The sequence below is a fragment of the Xenia sp. Carnegie-2017 genome, unplaced genomic scaffold, assembly GCF_021976095.1.
Source record: "Xenia sp. Carnegie-2017 unplaced genomic scaffold, XeniaSp_v1 HiC_scaffold_13, whole genome shotgun sequence".
NCBI classification, from domain to species: Eukaryota; Metazoa; Cnidaria; class Anthozoa; order Malacalcyonacea; family Xeniidae; genus Xenia; species Xenia sp. Carnegie-2017.
Window position 1 is genome coordinate 4,523,334 of NW_025813436.1, and position 18,297 is coordinate 4,541,630.

An 18,297-nucleotide genomic window follows, 5' to 3' on the forward strand; every position below is an offset into this window, starting at 1 on the left:
ATGGAGCGGCTAAGTAGAATGGTCGATGATGCCAAAAACGTGCGGCCAAAGGATCTATTCCGCTGAAATGACTGCTTTGCAAAAAAATATTTGACTTCACCCTGGAGTCTACACTTCAATTATATAGAATTATTTAAAAGGGTTGTCAGTTTGGTTTATTTGGAGTCAAATTTGGGTTCGCTTCGTGATCAAAATGAAAATGAAGCATCTAAATAAATTATGTAAAGTAGTAACGTGTCCATGACAACGCAATGCTAAAATGTACATTATTAAAATTATTAAGTGTTTACATCCATAAATGGTCATAAACACAATGTTTGTCGACTGTTGACGACAGCAGTCGTTAATCATCCATAATTGCCAGTTTCAGTTTTTTCTGACGCGTGACTTAAGTATCGTCAAAACAAAAAACTAATTTACCAATTACTATAATTCAAAATAATGTTAAGTCGCGCATTTGAATGAGAACGAAGATGTCTGAAGCTGTTGTGACAATTCTCATACAACTTTACGTCAGAGACGTGTGTTGCAAGGACACGAAACCAAGGATTATCGGGGATGAATGTTTAGCTAAATACTCAAAACTGCGCTAAACAGATATGAGCACAACCAATTAAATCAATCAATCAAAGAAAATTTGCATGTCAATCATGAATGCACTTTAGAAGAAAAATTAAACCGCTTGTTTTGAATTTGTTTTTTTCGCATTTTTGTTATTTTAGAAAAGAAATGAGATGTTTTTCGTGTTTGCGCCGGTTTATGTAAACCTTGGTGACGTTTGGGAGAACTCTCGAGCAGGTGATCGAGATTGCACTGATCTGTTCTCAAGTTCTCCGAAAGTTCTCCTTGGTGTGCAAAAGCCTGTGTAAACGCATTAAACATCTTTTATTTCTTAATTGACTCTCCGTATAGAATAAATAATGTTTACTTTATAAAGCAACATTATTTATTCATGATTTGAAATAAATAATATATTTACTTTATACGTAGAGTCATTTTTTTTGTTTTCCTAAAATTCTTTTTGACATTTATAATGATTATGTTGTATGCATAATGTACCTAACAGAAACTGCTAGTGTGTTGGTTTTAGAAAATATTCAAGCATTAAAATTTATATCGGCGGAAAGCGTATATTGTAGGCTGTATGTTGTTAAGATTTGTTTTTTAAAAGCTACAGGATTTTGCGAGATATTTGTGATTAAACAAACACTTCCGGAAATTAATAAAATGTCACATTAATTAAATCCGTCGTTAAGGAGTTAATTTTGTTGCATGGTTGTTTTTATCAAGTTAATTGCAATGAAAATTATTGGCTCAGTTAAAGCCATTCGTCATTTGATGTAGATACTAAGCTTTGTTTCAGTTAAAACTTGAAACTCGTAGACGTGTTGAAAAACCGAAAATTGGCGAACTGAAAAGATTGTAAATGATGGCGATGAATGAAGAAGACTTGTCAAAAAGTGTGAAGTACGTTGGGGCTTATGTAGAAGACGAGGGGCAAATTACTCTGAAAAAACTGTAAGAAGACTTTTTAGATTTTGGCAATTTTTCACAAGATTTTAGGATTTTTTACAAAATTTCCCGAAATTTTGAGATTTTTCCGAAGCATTTTTCACAGTATTTTTAGACGTGTTTTCTTTCCAGTCTAATATTTTACGCACATTTGCTGCAAATTAGAAGCTATCTACTTTTTGAAGAATATGTAGATTGATATAAACTATGTAGAGGTAAACGCGTATTTCATTTCGATATATGTGTTATTTCACCATAATTTGAAGGTGATTAAGAATTTCGAGTGGGTATTTAGGAGAATTGTAGATTTTTTTGACTGTTAGGAATTTCAAAGGATTTTTAGGAATTTTCAGGAAAAATAGTTGGGTGTATTGTGACTTTTTGAGTTTTCATATTTTTAAATTAAGATTGTGAGATTTATGCGAGATTTTTTGAGATTTTCCACGAAGTGTGCAAAAATTTTTGGTGTAATAGATAATATAGATAAACGACTGAACAAACCGGGATGATCAACGTCTTTGAACATGATATGTTAAGTATATGTTGGTGCTTATAATCCTGTGGACAAAGCCGTGATTTAAACTGAAAATTGAGACATTTTATTTTTAGAGACGTTTCTGGGATATCGATCCGCGATAAAAAATTACCAAGTGCGTACTTGCGAGAACCGATACATCTCGAAGGAGAAAGCCGAGCCGAGAAAGACAGTATTCCGATGTTGATTCGGAATTTTCTTGGTTACACGACAGCGCACGGCTTCGATCGCCTGGAAGCTTCGAAAGGTGTTTTCGCGAAAGTTTTTTGGTCTGCTGTATGCTTGGGTTCGTTTGCCATGTTTATATATCAGGTTCACGGCCTTTTCGTCAATTATATTTCACGACCGGTATCAACAAGCGTCCGAATCACTTTTGAGAAGGTAGGAATACAAATGAGACTGGAAACGACTATAGAATTTGTGCGAACTACATATGCGTCGATGCATGAAGAGGTCTGGGGTGTACAATGCTTCTTCAAAATATATATAAGAAAATAAACACTATAAAATGCGTTCGCTACATGATTATTGGCCTAAAGCTGTGTTTGCATTAGCCTGTGCAAAACAAATCTGAGCTCAACCAATCAAATCAGTCAATCAATCAATCAAAGAGAATTTGCAAGTCAATCATGAATACACGTTAGAAGAATATTAAAACGTTTTGTCTTTTTAACATTGTTGTTATTTTATAAAAAAAAATAAAAGATGTTTTTCGTGTTTGCACTGGCTTATGCAAACTTCGGAGACGTTTGTGAGAACTCTCGAACATGTGCAACCCTCGACCTTCGGTCTCCGGCCAGTGATGATCAGATCTCGAGTTCTCCCGAAGGTCTCCTCGGTTTGCATAAGCCAGTGCAAACACATTCAACATCTTTTATTTTTTCATTTGTAAATACTCGGGCAAGAAACTGACGAAGGACGTAAAAAATGAGGGCTTTTCAATAAAATAAAGACACTACAAAAGTCGGCCTCAGAACGCAGAATCCCCAGTTTTTCAAATAGTGTTAACAAGTAAAGATCGTTATACGGATAATGACATAACCACTTTTCTGAATTGTCTGCAGACTCGGTAACAAAATGAAGTGCAAAGCTGAAAAAACATTTCACGATAAGACAAGACGAGCCTTGCATATAATCATTTTGACAGCACAACACCTTTGATGTTTGTGGATGTAGATTGTTCATGTTACCGATGTTAGTACAGTTCTAAGAAAGACTGTTGGCGTTGCTGTTACTTGTTGGTGTTAGTCAGTAAGTCGATGCTAATGCCAAAAGTCCTTAAAGGACTGCACTAACTTTGACGATATACTTCTACGTACATGCAACGATATTCCATTGACTCAAACCATTCACTTTGCAAGAGTTGAACTTGTGACTTGTTATCTTTGTAACACGAGACATTTACATCTTTAAATTCAAAACAAAAAAAGACTTTGATTTCATTTGTTTCACGTGGTAAGATTCTGAGATCGTTAACTTTATAACACAGGCGGAGGGGAAGGGGCAAATGAGGGGCATGGGGCCCACATCCCCTCTTGAGCTCGGATAATTTGACAGTTAATGTAAACATGTTATTTTACTGCCACATTTCCAAATGGCTGAGCCTTTGTTGGGTCCGCTCATGCAACGCGGAGACTGTTACATCATCGAATTTATTAGACAAGAGTCTGAAATCGTCAACCTATAACACCATGTGTGTGCCATCATCAACTTATAACAAAAGACTTTAACCTCTTTATAACACAAGTAACCTCTTTATATTACAAGACTTGGCCATTGCCAATTTATAACACAAGAGTTTGACATCTTCATAGAACAGGACTTTGACATCATCAACTTATAACACAAGATTTTAACCTCTTTATATTACAAGACTTTGACATTGTCAACTTATAACACATAAGAATGACATCTTCATAGCACAAGACGTTTACATCACCAACTTATAACACAAGACTTTAACCTCTTTATATTACAAGACTTTGACATTGTCAACTTATAAAACAAGAGTTTGACATCTTCATAACACAGGACTTTGACATCACCAACTTATAACTCAAGACTTTAACCTCTTTATATTACAAGACTTTGACATTGTCAACTTATAACACAAGACTTTAACCTCTTTGTAACACAAGACTTTAACCTCTTCGTAGCCGAAGACTTTGACATGAACAATTTTTTAACTCTTAATCTTTGTTTACGGGTTTGCACTCATCTGTTTTCGAATCCTCCCAAATCTCTCTTCGATTTGCACAAGCTTGTTCAAACACAAAAAAGCTACTTTTATTTCTTAACTGATAAGTACGACAATGAGAACACTAACAAGATTTCTCCTTTTCACGTGTAGCAAATCCCTTTTCCCGCAGTTACGATCTGCAACTTGAACATGTTGCGAAATAAAAATTTGCCACCAGAACTTCAGAAATGTAAGTTGATTGTTATACAGTGAAAGTGAATCAAACTGAAAGTTTATGCTCGAGACATTTTATGGCTTCTGAAGGAAGAAGAAGCATCTTATCCGCAAACAACGTTTGCTTGATTCTTCCCTGATTTTTAGTCACAAACTAAAATTTGTAATGATTGCCGTCCCTTTGAGTCCATTCTATCGTGTGTATTTTACACGTATGCGAAATAGGATTTCCTCCTGTTCATCGACACGAGTTTCTTCTCCAAGCTCAAAGATTACCAAACTTATATTGCAGATAGTACTTCTGTTCCAGATAGTACTTCTGTTCCTGCTCGAAGACGCAAGCGCCGTGATGTTGTAAACACCGCAACCTCCCCAAAAAGCCATCCCCAGGACGAAAGTGACCAACCAACCACGGAATCAGAGCAATACACCACACAAAGCACAAACTTGAAAACTACCTGGACTACGTGGACTACGTGGACTACGTGGAATGAATGGGCTCAAACAAGCAAAAACCAAAACAACTTACCCAGCAAAGAAGAGGTCAGCGAAGATGTGTTCTTCGTGGAGGAGTTTAAAACTTCCGTGACACGAGTTTCGACAAAATCATTGGCTAAGGCAGGACATCAATTTGAGGATTTTGTCACCGAATGCAGTTGGCGCGGTAGAGAATGCAAGAAGAGGTTTGTCTTTTTTCAAGGTTGTTTCTTTAATATTTTTTATTTCAGGATGAATACCAATATTTTCAGTTCAGGATGAACACTGATTATAAAAGAATGCTAATAGTTATCCCTTTTGTGTGTATTTGTCCGAACTTCTTATCAAACTCATTAGTTCTAGTTGTGCTTGATTTTTCTATTGTGTTGTAATAACTTGTAAGTTTCTTTCCAAATCAGTTATTGTCCATGGTTGTATCCTCTCTTGTAAGTTTCTGTCCAACTCAGTTGTTGTCCATGGTTGTATCCTCTCTTGTAAGTTTCTGTCCAACTCAGTTGTTGTCCATGGTTGTATCCTCTCTTCTAAGTTCCTGTCCATCTCAGTTGTTGTCCATGGTTGTATCTTCTCTTGTAAGTTCCTGTCCAACTCAGTTATTGTCCATCTCAGTTGTTGTCCATGGTTGTATCCTCTCTTGTAAGTTCCTGTCCATCTCAGTTGTTGTCCATGGTTGTATCCTCTCTTGTAAGTTCCTGTCCAAATTAGTCGTTGTCCATGGTTGTATCCTCTCTTGTAAGTTCCTGTCCCCATCTCAGTTGTTGTCCATGGTTGTATCCTCTCTTCTAAGTTCCTGTCCATCTCAGTTGTTGTCCATGGTTTTATCTTCTCTTGTAAGCTCCTGTCCATCTCAGTTGTTGTCCATGGTTGTATCCTCTCTTGTAAGTTCCTGTCCATCTCAGTTGTTGTCCATGGTTGTATCCTCTCTTGTAAGTTCCTGTCCAAATTAGTCGTTGTCCATGGTTGTATCCTCTCTTGTAAGTTCCTGTCCCCATCTCAGTTGTTGTCCATGGTTGTATCCTCTCTTCTAAGTTCCTGTCCATCTCAGTTGTTGTCCATGGTTGTATCTTCTCTTGTAAGTTCCTGTCCAACTCAGTTGTTGTCCATGGTTGTATCCTCTCTTGTAAGTTCCTTTCCATCTCAGTTGTTATCCATGGTTGTATCCTCTCTTGTAAGTTTCTGTCCACATCAGTTGTTGTCCATGGTTGTATCCTCTCTTCTAAGTTTCTGTCCACATCAGTTGTTGTCCATGGTTGTATCCTCTCTTCTAAGTTCCTGTCCATCTCAGTTGTTGTCCATGGTTGTATCTTCTCTTGTAAGTTCCTGTCCAACTCAGTTGTTGTCCATGGTTGTATCCTCTCTTGTAAGTTCCTGTCCATCTCAGTTGTTGTCCATGGTTGTATCCTCTCTTGTAAGCTCCTGTCCATCTCAGTTGTTGTCCATTGTTGTATCCTCTCTTGTAAGTTCCTGTCCATCTCAGTTGTTGTCCATGGTTGTATCCTCTCTTGTAAGTTCCTGTCCAAATTAGTCGTTGTCCATGGTTGTATCCTCTCTTGTAAGCTCCTGTCCATCTCAGTTGTTATCCATGGTTGTATCCTCTCTTGTAAGTTTCTGTCCAACTCAGTTGTTGTCCATGGTTGTATCCTCTCTTGTAAGTTTCTGTCCACATCAGTTGTTATCCATGGTTGTATCCTCTCTTGTAAGTTTCTGTCCACATCAGTTGTTCTCCATGGTTGTATCCTCTCTTGTAAGTTTCTGTCCACATCAGTTGTTGTCCATGGTTGTATCCTCTCTTATAAGTTTCTGTCCACATCAGTTGTTATCCATGGTTGTATCCTCTCTTGTAAGTTTCTGCCCACATCAGTTGTTGTCCATGGTTGTATCCTCTCTTGTAAGTTTCTGTCCACATCAGTTGTTATCCGTGGTTGTACCCTCTCTTTTAAGTTTCTGTCCAACTCAGTTGTTGTCCATGGTTGTATCCTCTCTTGTAAGTTCCTGTCCATCTCAGTTGTTGTCCATGGTTGTATCCTGTCTTGTAAGTTCCTGTCCATCTCAGTTGTTGTCCATGGTTGTATCTTCTCTTGTAAGTTCCTGTCCAACTCAGTTGTTGTCCATGGTTGTATCCTCTCTTGTAAGTTCCTGTCCATCTCAGTTGTTGTCCATGGTTACATTCTCTCTTGTAAGTTCCTGTCCATCTCAGTTGTTGTCCATGGTTGTATCCTCTCTTGTAAGTTTCTGTCCACATCAGTTGTTATCCATGGTTGTATCCTCTCTTGTAAGTTTCTGTCCACATCAGTTGTTATCCATGGTTGTATCCTCTCTTGTAAGTTCCTTTCCATCTCAATGGTTGTCCATGGTTGTATCCTCTCTTGTAAGTTCCTGTCCAACTCAGTTGTCGTCCATGGCTATATCCTCTCTTGTAATTTCCTATCTATCTCAGTTGTTGTCCATGGTTGTATCCTCTCTTTTAAGTTCCTGTCCATCTCTGTTGTTGTTCATGGTTGTATCCTCTCTTGTAAGTTCCTGTCCAAATCAATTGTTGTTCATGGTTATATCCTCTCTTGCAAGTTCCTGTCCAACTCAGTTGTTGTCCATGGTTGTATCCTCTCTTGTAAGTTTCAGTCCAAATCAGTTTTTGTTCATGGTTGTATCCTCTCTTGTAAGTTTCTGTCCAAATCAGTTGTTGTCCATGGTTGTATCCTCTCTTGTAAGTTCCTGTCCAAATCAGTTGTTGTCCGTGGTTGTATCCTCTCTTTTAAGTTTCTGTCCAAATCAGTTGTTGTCCATGTTTGTATCCTCTCGTGTAAGTTCCTGTCCAACTCAGTTATTGTCCATGCTTGTATCGTCTTTTATACCTCTCCAACTCAATACTTGTATTTAGCTGTATCTTTGCATTTTAAAATACTCGCTAACTTTCTCTGAAATTTATTCGTCGTGTGTGATGATCTAAGTTTTGTAAGTCTGCTTTTCACCTTGGATATCTCAAATCAAAAAAGATTCGCATTGTCTATTCGGCAAATAAGCTGTTATCTTCAGTCTGTTTTTCATTGGCTTTCATAAGATCATTATATAGATAAGCTGTTGTCAAAATCGGTCCACCTTCCATGCGTTTTCTCATACAAAAAATTTAAATGTAGAGCTTTCAATTTTTTGCCGGAAGGTATTTCGTTTACGTTTCTTGGACAGTAAGTACATAGCACTATAATATGAATGGATTTCTTCATTGGTTCAATCAGACAATAGCAAAGGACGTTAATGACTCGCTCTTTCGGTATGTCATTTCTATTTTGAAATCATTTATTTATTAACCTACCCTGGCTACTCATTATTATAAATGGATATGGTTCCCGTTTTTGTCAAAAAAATATGTATATTTATTATATGGTAAGCGTCATATCCGGCTAAATGTCGCCCTTTGATTGGCTCAGAAATATTTTTGCCGGTTCATTATTATCCCGTAATGGACCGCGGTCCAAAACGCGTAATTTTACAGTCAAATGTAAACAAACTTCGTCACCGCAAAACGCAACATAAACGAAACAAAAAACCATTTACGAATGTGATTCGAAGGAAGAGCACATGGAAAACAGTTTAACTATCCAGACGATACAATTTGAAACGATTTATTCTTTTATGAACGAAAACTAGAAAAGTGAAAGCCAACCCGTAAAAAACGACAACGACGAGAAAGAAAACAAACTTTGTTTCAGGTCAAATAATGCCATATGAAATAGGCCACCTCGGTCGGTAATTTCTCCGTAAAGACCTCGAGCTCTGCTTTTAAGGGCCTATTATGACTTAATCAAAATAAATATCATTGGAAGTCAACAGACTTTAATGATACAGAAAATAAAGGCTTTTTTCCGTCAAAAGTAGGATGGATTTCAATTTTATTTTTTGCACTTTTCATCCCTCTGTTCACCCCTGTGCACTCCTTTTAAATCCGCAACTGTTTCTGTAGCGTGTTGTACTTTATAATACTTCGAAATAATCAAGAACCTCGATCATACATGTGTAGGTACTAACTCTACTACTGGAATTCTGATTCTGGAATTCTGTATTTGTCAATTAAGCAATTTCTCCAACTGGTGGTCTCAGAGTTGGCACTATAAATATGGTAATTGTTACACGTTTAACGGCGGCCTGGATAAAAATGATGAACCAATCAGTGTGCTGAACACAAGTAAACCGGGACCAAGTCAAGGTAGTGGACTGGAATATCATACCGATCAAAGTTTATTTAGACAATCTCTCTTACGATGTTTGATCTAACTTTATAACAAATTAGGTCTTTCGTTACATATCGATATACAGCAAGACGACTACATGGAGCGCGTCAGTGACGAGGCGGGCGTGCGGGTTATTCTTCACAATCAAGGAATGATGCCATTTCCTTATTTGGAAGGTTTCAGTGTCAGCCCTGGGACTGCCACTTCAGTGGGATTAAAAAAAGTAAGTAATGTGTATGAATTGTCTTTCATATGAAGGCTATTTTCCACTAAACGAAATTTTCGGAGCGTAATAGCTGAAAACGCGCGTGATTGGTAGATGATGTCGGCGTTTTTTTAAAACCAATCATGTTGTAAATTTGACTTTGCGCGTGGAAAATTCCGCCTTTTGAAAAATTGGCTCAATGAAAATACTAAGTAAACTCAACTTCATGCCTGAGGAAGTAATCACGTGACACCCCCTCTAGAGTAATAAAGAGGAGGACTAAAAGAATTAGTTTCACGGTAATGCTTTGCGCGCTTGTGTTTACTTCTTGTATTGAATCTTCGCGATATCTGTAATGCGTTGTATATTAGGGTTGTATTCCAGCGAACTTAACGTAAAATGACATCTTTCTTCAACTTAGTTCTAGTTGTTTCTTCTTTATTTCTTGGCCAACCGTGCTTTGATATTGATGGGCTTTAAGTTTTTTTAATGATATTGTAAACTGTTGTATTTTCACTGTTGTATTTTCATAAAGTCTTTGTTCTCACTTGGGAAGGTTACGATCAGGACACTTTACTTTATTTTCCATGCGCGTTTTTTTTTCATTTGTAGTCGATAATTTCAAGAGTCGATCGTTTCAGTAATAAAACTTGTTGGAACGTCGACGAATTGGGCGACGAAAACATTTACAGAACGTTTCCTGGAATCACTAAGTACACGCAACAGGTAAGGACTTTAAGTTCATTAAGTGGGTTAAACTGTTTTGAATGCTATTTAAAAATTATTGTGCATTATAATTTCAGCGAATTTGTGCATTTATCTGCATTCATTCAATCCACACAGGGGGTAGAGGATAAATATGTGGGCATGAGGATGTGGGACACTCCCTCTCAGCTTCTGTGAATATGTATATAAAGTCGGTCCAGAACCTTCAATAGAGAACGGAAAAGTAAATTGGGCTGAAATTGAGGGCTTTTCTATATTAAATAAATACACTAAGAAAGTTGCTCCACGAACATAGAGCCCCAAGTTGTTTTTTTGGGGGGGGATGGGAGTGCGCTTATCATCGTGATATGGGTTTGGCACACATGTACGTCCGACTCCTGTAAAGGAGCATGAACCATAGACCGAACGACATCTGACACCAAAGCAAATTACATCCATCAAAAATCATGCTGGATCCATCCCCAATATGACGATGTCTTTATGTAGATATGTCAGAACTCTTGTATTGGAAAGACACAAGAGAAGGATTGTGGTTGCTCTGAATATTCGTATCCTTCAAATGTGTCAGCGTGTGATACGTTCAATGAAACGACAAGTAAGGATATATATATAGCGATAGCATGAATTATTTTGCCAGTTTACAGTGTTTTCATTAAGAGGCGCTTACTGGTGGCTTACCGCTGACCATATTATATTGGGCAACCGCTTGTTTGCTTGTCAGTCTGAAGATAATGTATAAAAAAGTAAAGTGTATTTGTTATTTATTGTTGTATGTACTGTGTATCTTCGAACGGTAATAAGCTCTTGAAATCGTACGAAAAATCAAATACTAAAGCTGTTTATTCGCCTTCGAAAACAAATTTTCGACGTCGTTGACGGATTACTTCATAACCTCCATTTTGCCAAGAGTGAAATTTCACCATTTGTTGTGAATTTGGTTTGAGCGTGGTGACGTAGTGAAGGAAATTTCAAACTTTCAAAAGATACAGAAATGCGATGAAACTTATGAAATTGATAGCAAAAAGCAATGTTGGCAAGAACAAAGCGACGAATCAATTTATGAAAAGAAGTTACTCTACGATCTTCCTGACAAAGGTCTTAAAAACAGTTATAACACTGTCAAAAACGTTATAACTCTGTTGTGTCAAGGGCCCAAATAAAGTTAAAAACTAAGCACTGTCATTATTGTTATCAAAATATATGAAATTTGACTTTTTGGGAATTTTTGTAATAAAGCCTGCAATGAGTACTCTTAATGAAAACACTGAATCTAAAACAGTTGTGGATCCAGTGTACGTCAAAATAAATTTTAGCTCCTCAATTTTAAATTCAAATCACTTTCAGAAAAGTACTATTGGTTTTTAATTTCTAAAGAATATAATTTTACCAATGGGTTACCCTCTAAGGTGCTTAGAAATGTAAATATACGCCAAAATGTGCTGCAGTAATTTATTTTGACGTAGTCTGGATCCACCAGTGGTCTAAATAGTTTAGTGAGGACCGCCATAGCTTTTCGTCTCAAATGTTGGTCCGAGTCGTTTCAGGAATGCAAGCTGATTGGACAGAGTTCTATCCATACGACTCAGCTCACGTAAACAACTTGAGAAGCGGCCATAAAAAGAAAACATTTTTCATGAGTAAAGCTGAAATTATTCTCTCTCTTTTTGCTTTGAATCCTGCGATTTGTGTACGTTTCGACTGTGCGTTTTTCAGACAGCGTTTTTCGTGTTGTGAATAAGAAAATTCCTCGCGTAACAAGCAACGTTCACAGCCCTCGTTATGATTTCGTAAATGGCTGTAGAATACCGCAAAGCGAAGTGATTTATTACATTTCAATGTGCTTAGTCCGACTTTAATCAATTTGACGATATATGCGATCTTGCTTCGCGGAGAAAACCTCGCCAAAATGTCCCCCATGCATACGATCACGCAGGAAAAATGAAGTGTTCGCTTAATTTAATTGTATTCAAGTAGTTAAAAGCAAACCTGCCATTTTTCTAAAACAGCAGACTTGATATTCTGCTCGTTTGGGAAAGGACTTTCTATTTTTGTTCAGGAACATTTTTCTCTGTAGGAGATTGCCTTTATCAAATACAACAAAGATTCAACAATGACGAACTTGAATGTATGGATGAATGTCGACAACCTTGTCAGTACGTTTCCACTTTCCACATTTGAATGCTTTTGTACAAGGCGCATTGCCATTCGGAGGCACTGGCATCAATCCAACGTTACGTTATTTGAGGGGGACTGTGTTCATGTATTCTGCTATACAAGGCTGATTTGTTATGAAAGTGACATTGTTTTCGTAAGAAATCACCCTGGCACAACAGAATATATGTACACGGTCACTCTCAGGGCCTGTTCATATGAGCCGGAAAATGCAGTAATAGTTACGCGCGCAACATAAAAGTCTAAATCCCGATATTTCATGTTACTTTTATAAGCTTAAAGAACCTCAATGATGTTATGCATTATTCTATTGTCCACCAAAAGTTGTTCTTTTTCTTGCCTACCATTTTGCATCGAATTGTCTTTCATGAGCATGCGCACTGGTACGATGCGCACTTGGCCCGGCATGCTGGGCAAAGGCTTCCTAGTGCATTCAAATAAGCCTGTTTTTGCCGAGATCTCACCTCGCTCAAGCGAGATCTCGGCAAGACAGCCATCCCGCCTCTCATAAGAATAAAAATTTCAAATTATATTGAAATATTGAAAGAGGCGAGATCTCGCTACTGCCGGGAAAGTAGGCCAGCCCGTCTCATATAAACAGTCCCTCTGTTAACGTTTGTTTGACGTGAATGTGTTTTTTTTGGGAGGGGAGGGGAGCGTTTTAAGATAATTTTCTCTTTGCAAATATGTAGTTATCAATCTCGGTGTTTCTGTTGGTCAAAGATGCAGTTGACGGGCTGCCATTTTGCTTACCACATGCCTAATGATATAAGTCTCATACAAAATTACTCATGAAGTAACCGCAAGAGCCCTGTATATATATGAGTTGGGACACGTATTGTTCTCTGCATTTCGCATTACGATCATCGTGATTGGGTAAATATGGTCACATGGGTATCTAACCTCCATTTTCGTTTCAAAAGTGCAAGTTATAACCAATTTTCTGTGGGAAATTGATTAAAAAACTATTAACAATGATTTTTTGTTGCGTTTTAATAGTGCCAGTCAAAGCGATGAATTTTAAAAATCTACGCGCTCTCTGTGGCAAAAACAGTATTAAATGCATATAAAATACATCCATTGCATTACATAAATGTTTTTCTATGATAATGACATCTATAAAAACTGAGTTCCAAAGGTAGGGATCGCTGTCTATTCATGAATAAGAAAACACAACAGAAAATTTGTCTTTGCCCAATTTTATGCTCCATATTTTTTCTGGCTTTTGGAAAAAATGGCGGAGGCTTGGCAATTTTACTTCCGATGTCCCAACTCTTTCGTATTTAGGGCTCTGGTAACCTCTACTGTTTGTTTTCTCTATTGTGCTACATCCAGCCAGCCTGCTGCTTATTGACTTTGCAATCATTTCAAAAATAATAGATTTCTAAAAATTCCAAATAGTAATGTTCTGAAATTTCTACCATAGCTGCTGTATATCCTACCTGCAAATGTAAAACTTGTGGGCTGGCTGCTGTATATTCTACCTGCAAATGTAAAACTTGTGGGCTGGCTGCTGTATATTCTACCTGCAAATGTAAAACTTGTGGGCTGGCTGCTGTATATTCTACCTGCAAATGTAAAACTTGTGGGCTGGCTGCTGTATATTCTACCTGCAAATGTAAAACTTGTGGGCTGGCTGCTGTATATTCTACCTGCAAATGTAAAACTTGTGGGCTGGCTGCTGTATATTCTACCTGCAAATGTAAAACTTGTGGGCTGGCTGCTGTATATTCTACCTGCAAATGTAAAACTTGTGGGCTGGCTGCTGTATATTCTACCTGCAAATGTAAAACTTGCAGGCTGGCTACTGTATACTCTACGTCGACATTGAACAGCAAAAATAACTTCTACGATACAGAGTTTATGAACATCATCCTAACGCAATTGTCTTTTTCTACAGAGAAGAAGTGATTCAGAAAACAATAAGCATGTCTCAGTGGCCTTCGAAGCTTTACAAAGTAAGATACACATGTTGTTTAAATGGTTTCCACGAAGATGATAGATCGTAGAGATGATTGAAATATAAGGTTTATCGTGTGAAACATCTCGCTGCTTGTTGATTCAATGCGACTGCGAACAACGCGAGGATTTTTCATCACATATAGCTAAAACTCCCATTTTGTTTTGATTCAACAGAGAACAATAAAAATCGTGCAACTAAGAGCGAATTACTGAACAGTAATTTTCGGTCACATTTTCGACCGAAGATTTATCCATGTAAAATCTCGATGTGCTGCCACCTCTAAAAATCATGAAAGGCGAATCGTAATTTATCGATGGTCTTTGTTATATGTGATGAAGCTAATTGGTTTTTGTTTATAATTCGCTTTGAACTTTGTATTTGCTGAACAAGCAGGGGGATCTATAGCAACCTACAGAATAATTCTTGCGTACATCTTACTGTCGGAGATTGTAACTTTCTATATTTTGACTCATGTATGCATGATGGAGCGTTTTCATGCATGTCGACAGAGGCGTACCGAGGGGCATTTGTGAGCGTATTTAACTTGTTTTACCGACAAATTTAATTATTCCCGACAAAGCCTTTTCACTGTTTTTGGAAGTCGTTATACGTAAGTTTGCAAGACTGAAGGTGAAAAACTGCCATCACCGACAACTAGTGAATGGGTGAAATGTTAAAAATTGCCAAATTCTTTTAAAAGAATCGATAACCATTTTTCAAAATGGCCGATGTTACACCCCCAAACACACTCACACACAAACCTCGATTTTTACGTCTCTGCATGTCAAGTCTTACTTTAATTTACTTTTAGCCTACTCGAGAAAAGGGAAACAGGAATTTTTCGAGGTAATTAATTTATTGTCCTTGCATACGTTATTGGAACCTTTATCAAGAGGTTTTCCAGCAAATGCCGAAATGGGCAAAGCTTCCTTAAATAACAATTTCAATAGTAATGCGCCGAATGCCTCAAGATAAATTTTCTCGACAAAGACGAATTCCCCATTATCTTTTGCTTTCAAATGCATTGACGACACATAAATAGCTTCAGACGTCAGCTGAAACGCGGCCTTACCTGTAGAAAGTTCCAATAGAAATGGCTTGCTAAAAGTACCCTTCGTTTCAACTGAGCACTGGTGGGCTTTTCATCGGCCAGTACACACAAGTTTTGTTTCGAATTTTTGTTTGTTTGCTTTGCCATTGTTTGCTCCAGAGCTTTCTTGTGAACCCTCATCCAGAGACAGGGGGGTATTGAGGAGGGAATGCAGCACATCCCCACCTCCACACCTCCAAGTTTATCCTGTTTCGCAATATTAGGATAATTTGGTCTTACTTGTGTTGTCCTTTCGTACCTACTCAAAAGGTACATTTCAAAGTATATAGCAGTTCATGATATATTTATAAACAATTAATATTGCGGTCGTTCCACCAAAATATACATAATTTTCTGTCATAATAAAAATAAACGAGAATTGATTCGTAGTATGGCAAACAAAAGTGAGACGAAGTACTTTGATGAAATGTTTGCTTTGAGCTACTGTCCGGGAGAATATTCATATTGCCCACTTCTCCCCCTCTGGAGAGAGTGTAGTTACGGCCCTGAGCTCTATTTGAGATTATCATCACAGACATTTTATCTTGTGATGAAGTGTGTTTGGTTTGGTTGTATAAATTTTGGTGATTGGGAAAGTTCTATAATGTGCACAACAAATCTCGGATTTTTTTTTAATATTTTCGGACGGGAATATTTCGTGTTGTTACCTAGCCGGCCATCACAATACTTTTTAATAATTTATAGACAGAATTCGTTGCTGTTGAACATATTTTACAACGAGCTTACCTATGAAAGAATCGAAGAAAAGTTTACATACAGTGTAAGTTTTACTATACATGCATTGCACAAAGTTCCGACAACCATTTGGTTGTTTAGTTTAGCGATTTTGCAACACGCTGTTAGGTTTTTAGGCGATTTTGCAAAACGCTGTTGAGTTTGTTTGGCGATGTTGTAACACGCTGTTAGGTTTGTTAGGCGATGTTGCAACACGCTGTTAGGATTGTTTTACGATGTTGCAACACGCTGTTGAGTTTGTTTGGCGATGTTGTAACACGCTGTTGGGTTTGTTTGACAATGTTGTAACACGCTGTTGGGTTTGTTTGGCGATGTTGTAACACTCTGTTAGGTTTGTTTGGTGATGTTCTAGTGTTTTGTGACGAGGATCCAATTTTTTTTCGAAACTATGAACGCTGTGCGAGCTTGCAATTTCAAAACAAAAAATTCCACCAATCCTGCTACAATCCCATCTGCACCGGTTCATTCCGAAACGATAAAAATGAAATTTGGTTTAGCTATTGTTGTGCCCTGTATGAAAAGTTTGGTTTTTTCTGCAAAAACTATTCATTTCCATAATTTTAAGGTTTCAAACAACGAAATCTTGAAGAATTGTCAAGGGGTTGAACCCTCTTCACTGAAATAAAATTCTCAGAAGTGGGCCGAGCCTCGCTCTAATGCACCCTCGGTTGTTCACGAGGTGACTTATGTTGCTTTAGTTTTCAACGCGCTCGTTAATCCTCAAAAAACCAAAAAAAGTAAAGCGGAAAGCTGATGACTTTAAAGACAAAGTAAACCAGAAAGCTGATGGCTTTTAATATCAATATTTAAACTGGTTGAAAGATATATTTATACACAGCGACCTTCAGTTATGTGGCTTGGGGACGAAATAAGTAAAACAATCAACTTTTATTCATGTGCAGCATCGATTCATCCGCTAAGCTGAGCAAAATCCTTCAACCTCGTGATGCCTACTTGTATTTTTCAAGTACAATAGTTTTTGTACGTTTCCACTTTTAGGAAGTAAATTTGTTGGCGGATATTGGTGGTCAGTTGGGCCTCTGGATTGGAGTTTCTGTCATTACTGTGTTCGAGCTGATCGAACTTATATCTTTAATCATCATACGTCTGTGTGGACGATGGAAAAGCGGCAAACAAGTTGCCAACAGTGATTCCTATTGAAAGTGGCAAAGTCGGCATCCCGCAAATTTTAATCTTGCACAGTAGCTAAATTTAAGGACTATACAATCATTTATTTATATGGAAGTGTATTGTTTTTGGTGAACTGATAAAAATTGCTTCGCAGGGGTGAATAAGCGGACTGACTTTACGCCACCGGTAAGAAACAAAATTTTTACTGTGCGTGAGCTTAAGAAAGCGTTGTTTTTTTGAATTTTTCACCAAGAAATCGAATGTATCAATCCAAGAGTCGATGCCTGCAATCTTTCTTCACCAGACGACAATTTTATAAAATATAAAATAAAACATAACATCAGTGTATACATAAATAAAACATAGTTGTAAATTAAACTCTAAGTTTAAGTTATGACCTAAGATCGCACTTTCTGCATTGTCAATAGTCAAAAAAATCATTTGTCATTCGCTTTTTACTAACTCAGCACTGCACATACCTAAGAAAAGTCTTGTATTTATAAAACGTTGTTGTATGAGAAATGTTATAAAGATCGCTTTATTGAACGATTGTTTGCGCCCGTAGGTTTTTCTGTTTGTTCTAAAACCTGAACGGTCATGTGGGTTGAGGGACAAGGTCGATTGGAACCGACAAAAGAAGCCGCGAATTGCTAAAAGAATTTGATGAACTAGCCATTTCATTGAATTCCGGGTAAAATTTCTCGAACAAGCAGTCATTTGCGACATTCAACCTGTGCGATAACATTTATCACATTCTACTGTTGGAAAATTGTTATTCGATGTTTCATTCTTAATTAAAAAAAATTATTTACAATTTGCATATGACTATTGTTGACTAGTAACAAACGTAGATGACGTTTTCTGTCTTGAAAAAAGTTTTAATGTGCGTAATATCTGATACAGCTAGCTGTATTATGCAATTATGGGCATAAATGCACCTGTTATTGTTCAAGCTGTTTTTACGAGTCACGCTATTTCAGCGAACGACACACGAACATTTTGCCATTTTATGATCTCCTTCACGTCGAGATAACTAAACTATTTTGTCTACTGATGAAACTTTGCTTATTGAA

General features: G+C 37.4%; 1 protein-coding gene across 1 annotated transcript; it reads left to right on the top strand.

Moving 5' to 3' along the window:
• Positions 1–1,339: 1,339 nt before the first annotated feature.
• LOC124450989 (degenerin del-1-like) lies at positions 1,340–17,333 on the top strand. The gene is made up of 13 exons (XM_047001639.1): positions 1,340–1,518; positions 2,122–2,428; positions 4,398–4,476; positions 4,753–5,143; positions 9,026–9,156; positions 9,241–9,404; positions 9,999–10,112; positions 10,599–10,707; positions 12,187–12,265; positions 14,185–14,242; positions 15,059–15,093; positions 16,043–16,118; positions 17,093–17,333. The coding sequence occupies exons 1-13, from the start codon at positions 1,427–1,429 to the stop codon at positions 17,252–17,254; spliced, it is 1,797 nt and encodes a 598-aa protein (XP_046857595.1). The 5' UTR covers positions 1,340–1,426; the 3' UTR covers positions 17,255–17,333.
• The last annotated feature ends 964 nt before the right edge of the window (positions 17,334–18,297 follow it).